General features: G+C 50.1%; 1 protein-coding gene across 1 annotated transcript in view; it reads left to right on the top strand.

Moving 5' to 3' along the window:
- The window catches only part of LOC127586939 (uncharacterized), a 38,662-nt gene extending 28,394 nt beyond the window's left edge, over window positions 1-10,268 (top strand). Inside the window, exon 5 of the mRNA XM_052044969.1 lies at window positions 10,019-10,268. Coding sequence (XP_051900929.1) covers window positions 10,019-10,135 — 117 coding nt within the window. The 3' untranslated portion in view covers window positions 10,136-10,268. The remainder of the gene's footprint in view (window positions 1-10,018) is intronic.
- Window positions 10,269-19,159: the final 8,891 nt, after the last annotated feature.

The following is a 19,159-nucleotide window of genomic DNA, read 5'->3' as shown; positions in this document are numbered from 1 at the left end:
TTAATCCTCAGTTCATCTGGTATCACGACTGCTCCCCTTCAGATGAGTCCTTGCCAGCATCTGCTTGCATGCTAAAGATCAACAAAAACCACATACAGTATCCCACCAATACATCACCCCCTCCTCTTAGAGTTACAGAGCACGGAAACAGGCCCTTTGGCCCAACTCGTCCATGCCAACCAAGTTGAGTACCTGAGTCTCCTTGCCTGTGTTTGGCCCAAATCCCCCTAAACCTTTCCTATCCATGTACCGGTCCAAATGCCTTTTAAATTTTGTAGTTGTACCTGCCTCTACCACTTCCTCTGGCAGCTTGTTCCACATACCCACCGTTCTCTGGGTGAAAAAGTTACCCCTCAGGTCACTTTTAAATCTTTCCCCTCTCACCTTAAACCTGTGCCCTCTAGTTTTAGACTCCCCGACCCTGGGGAAAAGATGTGACTGTCCACTTTATCTACTCTCCTCACAATTTTATAAACGTCTACAAGGTCACCCCTCAGCCTCCTTCTCAGCCTCATCACTAACAATGAGTGATGCAAGTTTCAAGCTCTGTATTGGAAGTGGCATCGATACCAGAAAACGAGGTGAGAGAGTGGTCCCAGGTAGGACTGAAACAAGCGTTGTTCCCCACACACCACCGGTTCAGGCAGAGCTTGGGCCACAGCAGTTGTCCAGAGCTACACCTCTGATTTGGAGTAAATGAGTGGAATTAAAGGAAGAGGCCGTTCAATGTGAGAACAAGTTTAGCCTGGCAAAGGAGGGGTGGTGGTGGAAGGGAACTGGTTCAACCTTTGTTTCTCCACATTTTTTACAGACATTAAAATCAAGAGCGTGACTAGGGAGAGGGTAGGAGCGCTCAAGGATAAAGGAGGGGATTTATCCTTGGAGTCAGAGGATGTTGGCAAAGTACTAAACTGAACAAGTACTTTGCATTGGCATTGGTATTCACCAAGGAGGACGACATGGACGATAGTGAGGGCAGTGTGGGGTATTCTAATATGCTCAGGCATCTTGACATCAAGGTGTTGTGTCTCTGGGTGGATAAACCCCAGGGACTGATGGGATCAATCTGAGGTATTGAGAGAGGCGAGAGAGGGAGGTTGCCGGGGATTTGATGAAGATCTTCGTATCCTCTTGAGCCATGGGCGAAGTCCCAGAGGACTGGAGTAGCCAGTGTTGTTCAATAAGGGAAATAGGAATAATCCAGGAAATGCACGCCAGTGATAGAGAAGCTATTGGAGAGGATTCTTAGGGATAAGATTTACTCACATTTGGAAGAACATGGGCTAATTAGGGACCATCAGCATGGCCTTGTGTGGGGCAGGTCATGTCTTACAACCTTGTTTGAGTTTTTTGAGAAGGTGACCAAGGTGATAATGAGGGTAGGGCAGTGGATGTTGTCTGTGTGGACTTTAGGAAGGCATTGGACAAGGTCCCTCATGGTGGGTTGATCAGGAAGATTCAGATGCATGGAATCCACAGTGACTTGGTAGTGATTCAGAATTGACTTACCCGTAGAAGAGAGAGGGAAGTAGTCGAAGGGTTCTGGGCTGGAGGTCAGTGGTGCGACCAGTGGTGTTGCACAGGGATCAGCGCTGGGTCCTCTGTTGTTGAAAGAAAATGTAGATGGGCGAGTTAGTAAGTTTGCAGATGACACAAAGAGATGTGGACAGTGAAGGTCGTCACAGCAGGAAATGGATCAGTCACAGATATGGGCGGAGAAATGGCAGGTGGAGTTAATCTGGGGCAATGTGAGGTGTCGCACTTTGGGGGGTCAAATGCAAAGGGAGTGGCAGAACTCGAAACAGCATTGACTTACAGAGCTCCCTGACAGTGGCCACACAAGTAGACAGGGTGGTAAAGAAGGCGTACGTCATGCTTGCCTTCATCGCTCGAGACGTAGAGTATAAGAGTCAGGAAGTCACATTGCAGCTGGATAAAACTTTGGTTAAGCCACATCTGGAGTATTGCGTGCAGTTCTGGTCGCCCCATTACAGGAAGGGTGTGGGGGCTTTGGAGAGGGTGCAGAAGAGGTTCGCCAGGATGCTGCCTGGATTAGAGGGTATGAGCAATAAGGAGAGGTTGGACAGACTTGGGTTGGAGTGTCAGAGGCTGAGGGAAGAGTTGATAGAAGTTTATAGAGTTACGAGAGGCATAGATGGGGTAGATTGTCAGGCGGGCAGTTGAGGGTTCAGTCCAAGCCGGGCTTACATCTGCGCCCAAGTGTCCTTGGAGAGGGAGCACGCGGTATCCACGGAAACTCTGGAAGAATTCCAGGATGGATCCCCACCCCCACCACCCCCCCCCCCCCCAGGGATCGCGTGTGCTGTAGACAGTGTTAATGGTATTTGAATTTGAAATGGTGTGTTTTTCTGTAGTTTAGTTTGCATCTGATGTAGTTACACATGTGTATAGTTCTTTTTGTTGTAGTGCTTATTGTAGTAGTCACTGTAGTTATGCAATTATATGTCTTTTTGTTGAGCTTTTATTGATAAACTTTTGTATTGTTTGTGGAAAAAAAAGGGTAGATTGTCAGAATCATTTTCCCAGGGTAGAAATGTCAATACTAGAAGTTATAGCCTTAAGGTGATGGGAGAAAGATTAAAGGGGATGTGTTGGGCAAGTTTTTTTTTACACAGAGAGCACCTGGAACGGGCTGCCAGGGGTGGCGTTGGAAGCAGATACGATAGTGGCGTTCAAGAGGCTTTTAGACAGACACATGAATCTGCAGGGAACAGAGGGATGTGGACCATGTGCAGGCAGAGGAGATTTAGTTTAATTTGGGAACATGCTCGGCACAGACATGATGGGCCGAAGGACCTGTTCCTGTGCTGTACTGCTCTGTGTTCTGTCTTACCTCCTCAAAATAAAATCCAATCAAATTTGTCAGGTAGGATTTCCCACGATGTCCCTGATCAATCCCTGACTTTCCAAGTGAAGATTAACCTTTGTTCTCAGGGACAGAATCTGAGTTAGGAGAGCGGGAAAATTCAAGACTTCTGGATCCCATCTTATCTTAACAGCATATTCTCTCTTTGCCCATCGTCTCTTCTGTCATCTGTTCCATCTCTGGCCATTATCTTTGCTTCAAATGGCAATGGTCCCAGCCTGTACCTGCTGTTTAAGGGTTCTGTGCTTTTACTCACCAGTAAGTGGCTGCCCTGGCCAGGCCACCTCCCACCCCAATGAAGGCCCCTCCTCCAGGTCTGAAGTTCAACTTTGGACGTCTTCTTGCCCTCTCCATGACCAATCTAAACTTTACGGTCTGAAGCGGGACCCGTCGGCCCTTCGAACTCCCAGATGCAGCAATGCCTCATCCCTCTGATCAAGCAACTTCTGCCGAACGCATTCCAGAAATTCCGCCCCTTCTTTGTCCTTAATTCTGTTAACCCATTCAGTGCTGCGGTAATGGAAGTCCCTGTGTTACCAATCATCAAATTCTCTGCAGATTTGTTTTGTACAACTCCTTCTCATTACTTGGTGGCCAATAAAGTATCCCGGAGGAAGGGTGTTCCTGTTGTTCTGAAATTCTAACCAGATCAGTTCTGTTCTGAACAGCTCTCTCCCTGCCAGCCGTCTCCATTCCTTCCTTTTCTACCCTCTAACAAGGAATAATCTGCCACCTGCTCTGTTTTGAGACGTTTCAGTTCCCCAGCTACGTCACACACCCAGCTATTTGTACCTGCAGCACTCCCATCTTCTTCACAAAGGTTTGTGTGTTTTCAAACAGGCTTCGTCTTCCTGGTGTCTGTCAGCTTATTCCAACTGACACTGCCACACTTACTCGCCTGCTGTCTGACATTCCCGTTGGTGCATCGCGTTCCTCCTGCTATATGTCCATCCCCTGACCACTCCTCCAACACAAACTAGTTCCACCATGACCAGCAGTTCCTGAGGCTAATGGTTCCTGAGCTGGTACTAGTGCTGCTGCACATTCTCCCTTCAAACAGGCAACCATATTTTCCTCCCCACCCCTTTCCACCTTCCCTCCACAGCTCCCTGGTCAGTTCAACCCTCCCCACCCACCCCTCCCTGACCCCCAGCAACCGGAACAGGTGTAACACTTGTCCCTACCCCTCCTCCCTCGCCACCAGCCAGGGACCTAAATGGTCCTTCCAGCAGAGGTGGAGATTCACCTCACCTCGCCTCGCCGAAGCTGGTCTCCTGCATTCGCTGCTCCCGACACGGCCCCCTCTACATCGGCGAGACCCAGGCGCAGATGAGTTGACGCCTTCCCGTTCCCACATCAACCTGTCCCTGTTCGATGTTCTTCACTGCCAGGGTGAGGCCCAACACACACCGGAGGAACACCACCTCACTCCAGTGGTACGAACACTGAATTCTCCAATTTCAGGTCACCCATGCCCCTTGGGCTGTTTTCTATCCCCCACACCTCTCCCTCCCTCCCTCCCTCTCTCCTCCGGTCCTCCATTTCTTCTCCCCTCGAGGATCTCACCCCTTCTCCTGGTTCCGCCCACCAGCTCCCCCATCCTCCCACTCCCCACTCCTGGTTCTGGTTCCATCTGTCTCTCCCCCCCGGAATGGTTCCCTTAAATATCAGATTCCAGCAGTGGGACCCTTTGTGTTCTTGCTTATCTCCCTCCAGCTTCACCCTTTCCTCCCCCCACCTCACTCCAGTTGCCTCTCCGTTTTTCTCTGCCTCCATCACCCACATGTCTGTCTCCCAACTCCAGCCCTCCTCCCCCCCCCCTCCGCCTCCACCTTCCCTCGATCTGCCCGTCGTCCTTCACCCCTCCTCAGTCCAGCCCTCCCTCGCTGGTCATCTCCCTTCTCAATCCTGATGCAGGGTTCTGACCAAAACAACAGACGCTGAGTTCCTCCAGATCACCGATGCACCGATGTTTGTTGTTCATAGTTGTGTGACCCGGTCCCAGTGCACACCCACTTCCGTGTAAATACAGGTGGCACAGTAGCTCAGCCACTGCCCCACAGCACCAGAGACCCCAGGTTCAGTCCTGACCTGTGTGTGTGTGTGTGTGCGTGCGTGCGGAGTTTGGACGTCCTCCCTGTGACCCTGTGGGTTTCGTCCCACATCCCAAAGGCATGCGGGTTGGTAGGTTAATTGGCTGCTGTGAATTACCCCCAGTGTGTGGGTGAGGGGTAGAGTCTGGGGAGAGTTGGTGAGACAGTGGGGAGAATAAAATGGGATGAATGTGGGATTAGTGTGAATGTGGATGGTCAGCACGGACTCAGTGGGCTGAAGGGCCTGTGCCTCTGCTGTATCTCTCTCTAACTCCATGAATACTCCCAGAGACATTCACAGAATCAAGAAGAGAGGAAAGTGATCTCAGAGATCTGAGTTCTGCAGTCCAACCACATCCAGTTGGGAATGTGGGTGGACTATTAAATAGGTAAAAGGAAGAGGAGGCTCCAAAAATGTCCTGGTCCTCAGCAGAGGCTGGCGTGTGACCTGTGAAGATATGGCTGAAGTGCTGAGTGGCCGATCCATCTCAAGTTTCCTCCCGGGATCTCCTTTGTGGCACAAGGCAGTCTCCCGCCAATCCCATTCACCAGGAAGCAGCTGAGGGCATGGGAGACAGTGAAGAGATGCGACCAAGCAGCACCCCAGCTGTCGTACTGAAGACCTGCACACCGGAGCCAGCGGTGCCTCGAGCCAGTCTGTTCCAGTCCAGTTCCAGCACTGGCATCTACCCAAGAACATGGGAAACCACTCAGTCACTGAGAGATACAGGCCCCTCGGTCCACTGGCTCCATGCCGGCCATCCAACCACTCATTTCCACTAAGCCTACGATAATCCCATTATTTTGATTCTCCCACGTTCTCAACCCAGATTCCGTCCCTCACCGACAAGACGAGGGGCAATTTACAGCGACCAATTAACCTTCCAACCCCCGCGCCTTTGGGATGCGAGAGGAAACCGGATCATCCAGAGGAAACCCGCAGTCACAGGGAGAATGTGTAAGCTCCACAGTCAGGGCCCAAGGTCGAGATTGAACCTGGGTTTCCGGCGCTGAGGGATAGCAGCAATACCAGCTGGGCCACTGATGGCCCAGGTTCATGCTGTTCACAAAATGCGTCAATTCAATGCGGCTAATTGTTGCCCAGTCGGTATACCTTCAATCAAAGGGATGGAGGGTAACTGACAGAGCTGTCAGTGACACACTAACTCGAGACCTCTCCACAGCCTTGATCCAAGTACGTCCCGAAGATCTGAGTACCAGAGGTGAGGCGAGAGTGGCTGCCCTCTATGTGGTAAATCACTCCAGTGATCAGAGTCATGGCTCACAGAGGAAGCTGGTTGTTGTTGTCGGTGGTGGACCACCCTAACCCCAGAATATCAGCACGGGACCCGGGGCAGCGTCCTGGGCCAATCTTGTCTTCCTGCAGGAGGTTCGCCCCACGTCTCCCCTCTTTGACCGAGCGAGGGTGGAGAGAGCCCCTTCTGTCATTGATGTTCAAACTAGCTACGGCCACCTGCTTGTCAAAGCTACGTTAAATCCAGTCACCACCACCCTGGAGAGGGAATGGAGTCGCTTTATCCCTGTCCACTCCTTTCACAACCCAGTGAGGAACACTTGAACCAACGTCGGTCATTAGAGCCATGCCCAAGTCCCTCCTCCTCTCCAGGATGCCAGTTCCCATTGACGGTGTAACACAGAGGGTGATATGTGAAGTGAGCTGCCAGGGGAGGCAGTAGAGGCAGCTCTGAAAAGCACTTGGACAGGTACATGGATGGGAAAGGTTTAGAGGGATCTGGGCCAAACGTGGGCAAATGGGATTAGCAGAGAAAGGCACCTTGGACAGCATGGAGGGGCAACGGGAAGGGCCTGTTTCCATGCTGTACGACCGTGACTCAATGGCCTTCCCTAGGAAGTCCCAGAACTCCCTGGTGAGGTTAAGGGGAGACTTGGTAGGGGCTACAAGGGTATCCAACACCCTCACTGACTCCGAACCTCCCACAGAGTCCCCACCCTCCTCCAGGCAGTCACCCCCAGTGACCAAGACTCCCACCCCACCTGGGCAGCCGAGTCAGTTGACCCACCTCCAGTCCCACTCCCGGATCAACGACAGGCGAACCCTCACTGGATTTCCCCAGGGGTCTCTGGGTCAGCAGGTGGCGAGGGGGACAGGCAGTTTTGGGCTCCTTATTTAAGGAGGGTGCAGTTCTCGGCTCCTTATTTAAGAAAGGATGTGCTGACGTTGGAGAGGGTTCAGAGAAGGTTCACTAGACTGATTCCAAGAATGAGAGGGTTAACATATGAGGAACGTTTCACGGCTCTTGGGCTGTACTCCTTGGAGTTCAGAAGAATGAGGGGGGACCTCATAGAAATATTTCAGATGTTAAAAGGCCTGGACAGAGTAGATGTGGCAAAGTTGTTTCCCAAGGTAGGGGGGTCTAGTACAAGAGGGCACGACTTCAGGATTGAAGGGCGCCCATTCAGAACAGAGATGTGGAGAAATTTCTTTAGCCAGAGAGTGGTGAATCTGTGGAATTTGTTGCCACGGGCGGCTGTGGAGGCAAAGTCATTGGGTGTATTTAAGGCAGAGATTGATAGGTCTCTGAGTAGCCAGGGCATCAAAGGTTATGGTGAGAAGGCAGGGGAGTGGGGCTAAATGGGAGAATGGATCAGCTCATGATAGAATGGCAGAGCAGACTCGATGGGCCGAATGGCTGACTTCTGTTCCTTTGTCTTATGGTCTTATGAACCCCAGCATCAGGTCAATGGTCCCACTGTTCTCAGCTCTGGATTCAGGCAGAGGTGCTGAGGTAGGGAGGGACCACTCTCGCCTATCCCTCCAGGGCTGCAAGCTGAAAAGTGAGGGGAAAAATTTCAAGCATCAATTTGCCCTTTAGTTCATGTCGGGTCAGGCAGGTACCCTCAGGAAGGACAGTGTGAGCTTCATCAGCCGTCCCCTCCTTGCCCCCTCCGCCTCCTTTCCGTCTGCCCAGAGGAGGGGTCAGGGATTCCCCATTCGCCTCATCCCGGGACAGAGGACACATCTATCCCCCCCCCCCCCACCACCCCCACGTCCATGGTGGCACAGGTCAGGCACCCACTGCAGGGAGCTCCCTGGACTTCAGAGTCCTCAACCTCAGTACCTTCCTTCACCTTGAGGAGCGATGCAGTGCTCCAGAGACCTTCACCATCTCCAGCCTGTTCCCGTCCAGCTCCCTTGGACCTTGGCTCAGCTGCGGGGTAGGTGGGCTCCCCGGGGCTGGGCCCCGCGAGCAAGTTTGAGTTGCTCTTGCCTCTCCTCCTCGTCTTCCTTCTACCCCAGTGGTCCCTCCCCTCCTGCCAACCCCGGCTTCAGGCGTGGAACGGAGGGGGCAGCACCTCCTAGAGCTGCCCAGGCGGAACTGGTGGCCTCCCGTGAACGTGCCGCGTCTCCTTGCAGACGTGGAACCGCGTCCCGCTTGAGGGCCAGAAGACTCCGGAGGCTGGCCCCTGGAACGGGACACCGAAATGTTCTTGTGTCCACAGCGCTGGCAGTGGGAGAACACGATATCAACTGCTGCCCTGAGACCAAACAGGACTGGGGCAGTCCCTAATGACGTCACCCCCTGATGGTGCGGATGGGAGGGGGGCAACTCACCGGGTGTGAAGGACAGGGCACTGGGCAACACAACCCGCTGTCCCCCTGCCCAACCCCCAGGAACATCAGTCCCACAGTGAGCCCCTTGCTCAGCGACATAGAACAGTACAGGAACAGGCCCTTCGACCCATCATGTCGTACCAAACTAATTAAACTAGTAATTAAAAACCTATTAAACTAGTCCCTTCTGCCTACACAATGTCCATCTCCCTCCATTCTCTGCACATCCATGTGCTACGTAAGAGCCTCTTCATCGTCTCTATCGTATCTGCCTCCAACCCCCACCCCTGGCAGCACATTCCAGGCACCCACCGCTCTCTTTGTAAAAAACTTGCCCCCACACATCTCCTTTGAACTTACCCTCTCTCACAAATGCATGCGCGCGCGCGCACACACACAGACGCACACACACACGCACACATATGCACAGCCTGCCTGTGCACATGAGAGGCTGTGGAAATGACCAAGAGGCCAATAACTTCAGCCATTGCTTTTCCACAGGCCCAGCTGTCACACTGAGGTGGCCGTAACCCCACTTCTTGGCGTATCAGTATTGCTCCTGCTGCAGAACTGCACCAGGTCCTGACACCCAAGATGACGGTATGGCCATGGGCCCCACGAGCAGACACCCACCCAAGGTTAGGGATAGCGGAGAGGACGTGGGTGCAGAAGGGAAAGGAAATCCAAAGTTGGTGTTAATAACTATACAGTTTCTCTGCTGAATCTCCACCCAGGTCGGCTGAAACACGGCTGGACTTTAAAGATCATAAACGTCCTTCAGCCAGGCTGCAGTGTGGGGGTGGAACTTTGCTAAGATGAAGGCAGCAGAGTTTACCCCTCCCTCAGGAACCAGCAAGCCCACCCCTCCGATATTTGTCTCCCTGGCCTTCCTGCACAGCCACCAACCTTCCAATAGAAAATGGCCTTTTGCTTTCCCAAGAATAAAAGCTCGTCCTCTCCCGCCAGGAAAAGACATTCTAAACAACCCCTCCTCCCTCCCCTTTGTAACACACTCATGGCTGCAGCTCACACCGACTGTGGAGCGATGTTGCTAAATCGCAATCGACCAACATTGCACTTGCCCAGCGAGTGTTTGATGGGGTTTGCACCGAGGTGCTTTCCCCTGTACCTCACTTGTCCCGGAGTGTTTGATGGGGTTTGCACTGAGGTGCTTTCCCCTGTACCTCACTTGTCCCTGAGTGAAGACAGGACAAGATGGAGAGACCTTTACTCTGTTCCTGACCTGAGGGTGTTTGACCAGGGCAGGCAATTTGATGAAAATATATTTAAGCATAACTTGCTCGAATGTCAGTTTGATGCACACCCCACGTGTGAGACTGTCGACAGCGTCTTAGTTCCTTACCTGAACAAAGTTAACCAGAACAAGGTGTGAATCAAGTTTCTGCAATTAAACTCTGACTGATGATCTCCTTTCCATTCCAGAGGCACTGCTGTAAGGCAGTGAAGACTGTTTGGATTCCGATTGTGTACATGGATGAAGATCTGTCCTTGGTCATAAGCAACATTCCCCTGACCGAGGAATGTGGAGAGGAGCAGTGAGATGGGTTTGCAGAAGACGTCCATCCCCTGCACAAACATAAGTTATTCCAAATATCTGCGTTCTGATCAACTGGACTGCATCCAGGCACTGACAGAAATAACTATTTCACAGTACATTTCCTGCAGAAAACTACCCAAATGAACTCAGAATGTGTGGCTTCTGGGACAGGGGTGGGGCTGGGTGATGAGGGGGGGGGGGAAGGGGGGTGTGGGAGTCGATAAGTAGTGGAGTGCGTGGGAGTGAGCTTGTTTCTGTGTGGCGAGGTGGGAACCAGTCACTATGTATGGAGTACACTGAGAAATATTTACTTTGTGCACAATTCCTGAAAATCTGGAGTCAAAATTATTGTCTGCACAAGGGGAGGGTTGTCTGGTCAAACCACACGTGGAGGGCCACTTTCCTCGGTTGTTTCCACAGCCTCAGCTGCGGTCTCTGTGTCACTGTCATCCTCTCAGGCCTGCACTCCTCCCCTGCTCTCATCCTCCGCCCCGCAGCTCACTGTGGTCTCAGAAAACTGTAGTCTCACCCCTGTTTAACGAAAAGCCACCTTCACTCAACTCTGGTCAAATTTAGCTCCAACCTGACGTGTAGTTGATGGAAACGACACACCCCTGCCCCTACATTGTAGATATGCTCCTTACTTTCCTGTCCATACCACACAGGGCCTAGGTGTGGGAAGGACAAGGCTGAAGCGCACACAGCCATCCTCAGCTGGGGATCAAGCTCATTTCCTCGACTCCCTGACAGAGAGTACACGCCACCAAGCAGAGCGAAGGGAGGTGGCTAAAGCATTCAAGAGCATCGGATACAGCAAAGGCCGTGGGACCTGACAAACGTAACGCTGAATTATTGTGCTCCGAAACCTTCCACCTCCAGTCCAGTTGTGTGTCCGCCAGCATGGCTTTGTGTAGGTCAGGGTCTCACAAACTCGACTGAGATTTTTGAGGTGACGAAGATGATTGCTGTGGGTAGGACAGTGGACGTTAGTGAGGCATTTAACAACATTTTAAACAATAGCAACATTTTAGGTGCATTTAGATATTCATTTGAACAGGCAAGGAATAGTGATACAGTCCATGTGCAGGCAGATAGGACTGGGTTTAATTTGACGCCATGGCCGGCATAGACATCGTGGGCTAAAAGGGCCTGTCCTTGGCTGGACCGTACTGTTCTATATTCTATCCACCGAACCATGTGGAAAATCACCCAACTATTCCTGATCATAAACAGCAGTACAGATGCAAACTGGATGATTATGGACATGGTCTGAAGTTGGACCAAAGAGCTTAACTGAATAGAGCACCAGAGAATTCCAGAAAACTTGTCAATAGGCAGAGGGAAAACACTGACTAGAGTTATATCTTGAAGAAAGGAAATAGCCTTAGTTGTTGGAGGTCAATTATCCCAGGTTTGGGACATCTCTGTGGGAACCTCTCAGGACAGTATTCTGGGTTCAACCACATCCAGCCTCTTCACTAATGATCTTCTCTCACTCATTACAATTGCCGTGGACATCCTAGCTGAAGATTTCATTCAATTCCATTCCCAACTCTTACACAGAACATAGAAATTCAGGCCCCCTCAGCCCACAAAGCTGTGCCGAACATGTAGCTACCTTAGAACTTACCCATAGCCCTCTGTTTTTCTCAGCTCCATGTATCTATCCAAAAGTCTCTTAAAAGACCCTATCGTATCTGCCTGCACCACCGTTGCCGGCAGCCCATTCCACGAGATCACCACACTCTGAGTAAAAAACCTATCCCTGACATCTCCTCTATACCTACCCCCCAGCACCTTAAACCTGTGTCCTCCTGTGGAAACCATTTCAGACCTGGCAAAAAGCCCCTGACTATTCACACGATCAATGCCTCTCATCATCTTATACACCTCTATCAAGTCCTCCGTCGTTCCAAGGAGAAAAGGCCGAGTTCCCTCAACCTGCTTTCATAAGGCATGCTCCCCAATCTAGGCAACACCCTTGTAAATCTCCTCTGCACCCTTTCTATGGCTTCCACATCCTTCCTGTAATGTGGCGACCAGAATTCAGCACAGTACTCCAAGTGGGGTCTGACCAGGGTCCTATATAGCTGCAACATTACCTCTCGGCTCCTAAGTTCAATTCCACGATTAATGAAGGACAATACACCATGTGCCTTCTGAACCACAGAGTCAACCTGCGCATCCCCTTTGAGCGTCCTATGGACTCAGACCCCAAGATCCCTCTGATCAAGAGTCTTACCATTAATACTATACCCTGCCATCATATTTGACCTACCAAAATGAACCACTTCACACTTATCTGGGTTGAACTCCATCTGCCACTTCTCAGCCCAGTTTTGCATCCTATCTATGTCCCACTGTAATCTCTGACAGTCCTCCACACTATCCACAACACCTCCAAACTCATCCACAGATTTACTAACCCATCCCTCCACGTCCTCATCCAGGTCGTTTCTAAAAATCACAAAGAGTAAGGGCCCAGAACAGACCCATGAGGTACACCACTGGTCACCGACCTCCATGCAGAATATGACCCTTCAACAACCACACTTTGCCTTCTGCGGGCCAGCCAGTTCTGGATCCACAAAGCATTGTCCCCTTGGATCCCATGCCTCCTTACTTTCTCAATAAGCCTTGCATGGGGTACCTTATCAAATGCCTTGCTGAAATCCATATACACTACATCTACTGCTCTCCCTTCATCGATGTGTTTAGTCACATCCTCAAAAAATTTAATCAGGCTTGTAAGGCAGGAACTGCCCTTGACAAAGCCATGCTGACGATTCCTAATCATATTATACCTCTCCAAATTTTCATGTCCTGCCTCTCAGGATCTCCATCAGCTCACCAACCACTTAAGTAAGACTCATTGGTCTATAATTTCCAGGACTATCTCTACTCCCATTCTTGAATAAGGGAACAATATCGGCAACCCTCCAATCCTCCAGAACGTCTCCCGTCCCCATTGATGATGCAAAGATCATCACCAGAGACTCCACAGTCTCCTCCCTCGCCTCCCACAGTAGCCTAGGGCACATCTCATCCGGTCCCGGCGACTTATCTAACTTGATGCTTTCCAAAAACTCCAGCACAACCTCTTTCTTAATATCTACATGCTCAAGCTTTTCAGCCTGCTGCTAGTCCTCACTACAATCAGCCAGATCTTTTTTCCAAAGTGAATACTGATGTAAAGTATTCATTAAGTACCTCCGCCATTTCTTCTGGATCCATACACACTTTCCCACTGCTGCACTTGATAGGCCCTATTCTTTCGCGTCTTATCCTCTTGCTTCTCACATACTTGTAGAATACCTTGGCATTTTCCTTAATCCTGCCCGCCAAGGCCTTCTCATGTCCCTTTCTGCCTCTCCTAATTTCCTTCTTAATAGTCCTGTTAGCTTTTTACTCTTCCAGATCTCTAACGTTACCTAGCTCTCTGAACCTTTTGTAAGCTTTTCTTTTCCTTTTGACTAGATTCATTACAGCCTTTGTAAACCATGGTTCCTGTATCCTATCGTAACTTCCGTCTCATTGGAACATGCCTATGCAGAACTCCACACAAATATCCACTGAATATTTGCCACATTTCTTCTGTACTTTTCCCTGAGAACATCTGTTCCCAATTTAAGCTTCCAGTTCCTGCCTGAGAGCCTCATAATTCCCTTTACTCCAACTAAACGCCTTTCTAATCTGTCTGTTCCTCTCTCCAATGCTATTGTAAAGGAAATAGAATTATGATCACTATCTCCAAAATGATCTCCCACTGCGAGATCTGACACCTGACCATGTTCATTACCCAATACCAAATCAAGTGCATCCTCTCCTCTTGTAGGCTTATCTACATATTGTGTCAAGAAACCTTCATGAACGCACTTACCAAACTCCACCCCATCTAAACCCCTTGCTGTATGGAGATGTCAATCAATATTTGGGAAATTAAAATCTCCCATCACAACCACTCTGTTATTCTCACACCTTTCCAGGATCTGTTTCCCTATATGTATTTATATAGGGAAACAGTACACACACACATACACACAGTGTATATAATATTTATGTATAAAAGTGTGAAGTGGTTCATTTTGGTAGGTCAAATATGATGGCAGAGTATAGTATTAATGTTAGGACTCTTGGCAGTGTGGAGGATCTTGGCGTCTGAGTCCATAGGACGCTCAAAGCAGCTGCACAGGTTGACTCTGTGGTTAAGAAGGCATATGATTTATTGTCCTTCATCAATTGTGGAATTGAACTTAGGAGCCGGGAGGTAATGTTGCAGCTATATAGGACCCTGGTCAGTTCTGGTCACCTCACTACAGGAAGGATGTGGAAGCCATAGAAAGGGTGCAGAGGAGATTTACAAGGATGCTGCCTGGATTGGGGAGCATGCCTTATGAAAGCAGGTTGAGGGAACTCGGCCTTTTCTCCTTGGAACGACGGAGGATGAGGGGGGACCTGATAGAGGTGTGTAAGATGATGAGAGGCATTGATCGTGTGGATAGTCAGAGGCTTTTCCCCAGGGCTGAAATGGTGGCCACAAGAGGACACAGGTTTAAGGTGCTGGGGAGTAGGTACAGAGGAGATGTCAGGGGTAAGTTTTTTTTACTCAGAGAGTGGTGAGTGCATGGAATGGGCTGCCGGCAACGGCGGTGGAGGACGGATACAATAGGGTCTTTTAAGAGACTTTTGGATAGATACATGGAGCTGAGAAAAATAGAGGTCTATGGGTAAGCCTAGTAATTTCTAAGGTAGGGACATGTTCGGCACAGCTTTGTGGGCCGAAGGGCCTGAATTGTGCTGTAGATTTTCTATGTTTCTATATATCCCTCAATATCCCTGTTACTATTGGGCGGCCTATAAAAAACACCCAGTAAAGTTATTGACCCCTTCCTGTTCCTAACCTCCACCCACAGAGACTCCGTAGACAGTCCCTCCATAACGTCCACCTTTTCTGCAGCCGTGACACTATCTCTGATCAACAGTGCTACTCCCCCCACCTCTTCACCTCTTTTGCCTCCCTCCCTGTCCTTTCTGAAACATCTAAAACCCAGCACTTGAAGTAACCATTCCTGTCCCTGAGCCATCCAAGTCTCTGTAATGGCCACCACGTCATAGCTCCAAGTACTGATCCAAGCTCTAAGCTCCTCTCCTTGTGTTAAAATAGACACATCTCAAACCGTCAGTCTGAGCACGTCCCTTCTCTATCACCTGCCTGTCCTCCCTCTCGTACCTATTACTAGCTTTCTCTATTTGAGAGCCAAACGCCCCTTCCCCAGTCTCTCCAGTTTGGTTCCCGCCCCCCAACGATTCTAGTTTAAACTCCCCCCAGTAGCCTTAGCAAACCTCCCCGCCAGGATATGGGTCCCCCTGGGATTCAAGTGCAACCCGTCCTTTTTGTAAAGGTCATACCTGCCCCAACAGAGGCCCCAATGATCCAGAAATCTGAATCCCTGCTCCTTACTCCAATCCCTCAGCCACGTATTTAACCTCCACCTCATTCTGTTCCTATACTCACAGTTGCATGGCACAGGCAGTAATCCTGAAATTATTACCTTTGTGGTCCTGCTTCTCAACTTCCTTCCTAACTCCCTATAGTCTTTTTTTCAGGACCTCATCCCTTTTCCTACCTATGTCATTGGTACCAAGATGTACCACAACCTCTGGCTGTTCTCCCTCCCTCCCTCTGCAGGATATCTTGGACGCGATCTGAAACAACCCGGACCCCGGCACCTGGGAGGCAAACTACCATCCGAGTTTCCTTCCTGCGTCCACAGAATCGCCTGTCTGACCCCCTATCACTATTGTCTTCCTCTCCCTTTCCCTACCTTTCTGAGCCACAGGGCCGGACTCTGTGCCAGAGGCACTGCCACTGTTGCTTCCCCCAGGTAGCCTGTCTCCCCCAACAGTACTCAAGCAGGAGAACTTATTGTCAAGGGGTACAGCCACAGGGGTACTCTCTAGTACCTGACTCTTTCCCTTCCCCCTCCTGACAGTGACCCACTTGGCTGTCTCCCGTGGCCCCGGTGTGACCACCCGCCTTTTACTCCTTTCTTTCACCTCCTCACTCTCTCTGAGCAGATGAAGGTCATCGAGCTGCATCTCCAGTGCCCTAACGCAGTCCCTTAGGAGCTGCAGCTCGACACACCGGGTGCAGATGTGGCCGTCCAGGAGGCTGGGAGACTCCAGGAGCTCCCACATGACACCGAGCACAGAAAACCGCACTCATACTATTTCCTTTCCTCACTGAGCACCTACATCGCCTCGCCCCGTTACCGCCCAAGCCCAATCACCCTGCTACCTCTCACTCCGCTGCCCGCTCCGAACGCTGCCCGCTGGATATGGCGGTCTTCTTCAGCTCGAGCAACATCTGGACAACATTCTGGCATTGGCTGGAAGTTGCATTACACAAATGTCACAATGCGTCAGCCACACGTGGTGTTCAGTGGCATTATAACCACAAAATCTACCGTCGACATACTCAAGGTGACCACTGATCTCAAGATCAGTGGACCAGCCACATCAATGGCCTGCCTCAACAGCCACACTAAAGTGTGTTGTCCTGCATCAAGTAACTCAGCTACTCGACTCACCAAATCCTCAACATCTACCTCCTAAAAGACAAGGAAATGCACCACACCCATCCACCCTTCCAAGACGGACTTGGAAATATATCACTGTTTCTTCATTATCATTATGCCAATGAAAAGACCCTGACAAGTAAGATTGAAGCGAATCCCAAGACAATTGATAAATGCATAAAGAGGATAACTGAGGAGAGGGAAGGACCACTCAAGGATAAAGGAGGGAACATGTGCTTGAAGGTAGAAATGTGGATGAGGTCCTAACTGAATACCTTGCGTTTGTATTCACCAAGGAGAAGGACGTGGAGGGTAGTGAGATCACTGTGGAGCGTGTTAATGTGCTAGGGCATTTTGAGATCAAGGAGGAGATAGTGTTGTGTGCAGATGGGATTTACCCCAGGTTATTGAGAGACAAGAGATGAGATTGCTGGGGCCTTGACTAAAGTCTTGGCGTCCTTTCTAGCCACAGGTGAGGTCCCAGAGGACTGGTGAGTAGGTAATGCTATTCCATTGTTCAAGAAGGGAAATAGGGTTAATCCTGGAAATGATAGACTGGTGAGTCTCACGTCAGTGGTAGGGAAGCTACTGGAGAGGATTCTTGGGGATAGGATTTATGAGCATTTGGAAGACCATGGCCTAATTGGGGACAGTCAGCATGGTTTTGTGCGGGGCAAGTCATGACTTACTAACTTGATTGAGTTTTTTTAAGGTGACAAAGGTGATTTGATGAAGGTAGAGCTGTGGATGTTGTCTACATGGATTTCAGTAAGGTGTTTGACAGGGTCCCTCATGGGAGGCTCATGCAGAAGATTAAGATGCATGGGATCCACAGTGACCTGGCCATTTGGATTCAGAATTGGCTTGTCCTCGAAGACAGAGGGTAGGGTCGATGGGACTTATTCTGGCTGGAGGTCTGTGACTAGTGCTTTTCCGCAGGTATCTGTACTGAGGCCTCTGCTTGTGATATATATCTACAGTATATAAATGACTAGAAGGAAAACGTGGATGGGTGTGTAAGGAAGTTGGCAGATCGGTGGTGTTGTGGATAGTGTAGAAGGCTGCCAAAGGATACAGTGGGATATCGATCAGTTGCAGATATAGCCAGAGAAATGGCAGATGGAGTTTAATCCCACCAAGAGTGAGGTGGTCGCACTTTGGGAGGTCAAATGTAAAGGGACAGTACACTGTAAATGGCAAGACCCTTAAACACCTTTGATGTACAGAGGGATCTTGGGGTCAAAGTCCATAGCTCCCTGGAAGTGGCCACACAGATCGATAGGGTGGTAAAGGCAGCGTACGGTACGCTTGCCTTTATTAGTCAAGGCACTGAGTTCCAAGAGTCAGAAAGTTGTGATGCAGCTTTATAAAACTCTGGTTAGGCTGCACCTGGAGTATCGCATTCAGTTCTGGTCGTCCCATTACAGGAAGGATGTGCAGGTTTTGGAGAGGGCGCAGAATAGGTTCACCAGGATGCTGCCCGGATTAGAGAGCATTTGCTATAAGGAGAGGTTGGACAAACTTGGGTTGATTCCTCTGGAGCGGCGGAGGCTTAAAAGTTTATAAAATTATGAGAGGCGCAAGCAGAACAGACAGCTGGTATCTCTTCCGCAGGGTTGAAATGTCTAATACTAGAGGGCATGCATTTAACAGACTAGAAAGTTCAAAGGAGATGTGCGGGACAAGTTTTTTTTTAATTATACACCAAGTGGTGGGTGCCCAGATGGGCTGCCAACGGTGGTGTTGGAGGCAAATGCGATAGGGGCATTTAAGAGTCTCTTCAATAGGTTCACGAATGTGTAGAGAATGGAGGGGTATGGACAACGTGCAGGCAGAAGGGATTAGTTTTGTTTAATTAGTTCAGCAGATCATGATGGGCTGTGGGGCTTGTTCCCATGCTGTACTGTACCATTCTATGCTCTATCACTGGATCCAAACCATGGAAACTCCCGGTTTGTGTGGCAGCAACCACAAGGACTGCAGTGCACACCTTCTCAAAGCCTGGAGATGGGCAATAAATGCCGGGTTGACCAGCAATGCCCACACCCAAACCCGAACAGAACAGGAAAGCAGTCACCCCATACTACACACTGAGCCTCGGACATTGAGAATACAGGCGACGCCACATCACAGCTGCTCGGGCAATGGAAATTCACTGAGAGTTCACAAATCACTGCCCAGAAGTTTGATACATGGCATAAAATTCACTCAGAATTTGTGGGGAAAAAAATCAATTTTTCTTCCTGCTCATATTTCTTCACACAAGCACAGGTGACACAGCTTCATGCAACCCCCTCCCCCCCTCCATAACTCTGTGTCCACCTGTATCAGTCTCAGTCCTGCCTCTGGCCTGCATGGGATCACTCATCAGTAAACACGTGGCAAACTCTCGCTGCTTCACACGTTGTGCTATGTCCAGTTTGAAAATGTTCAAAAGACTTATTGGCA

The sequence above is a fragment of the Pristis pectinata genome, chromosome 38 (genome assembly GCF_009764475.1).
Source record: "Pristis pectinata isolate sPriPec2 chromosome 38, sPriPec2.1.pri, whole genome shotgun sequence".
Classification (NCBI taxonomy): domain Eukaryota; kingdom Metazoa; phylum Chordata; class Chondrichthyes; order Rhinopristiformes; family Pristidae; genus Pristis; species Pristis pectinata.
This window is presented reverse-complemented; position numbering and strand designations above follow the sequence as displayed.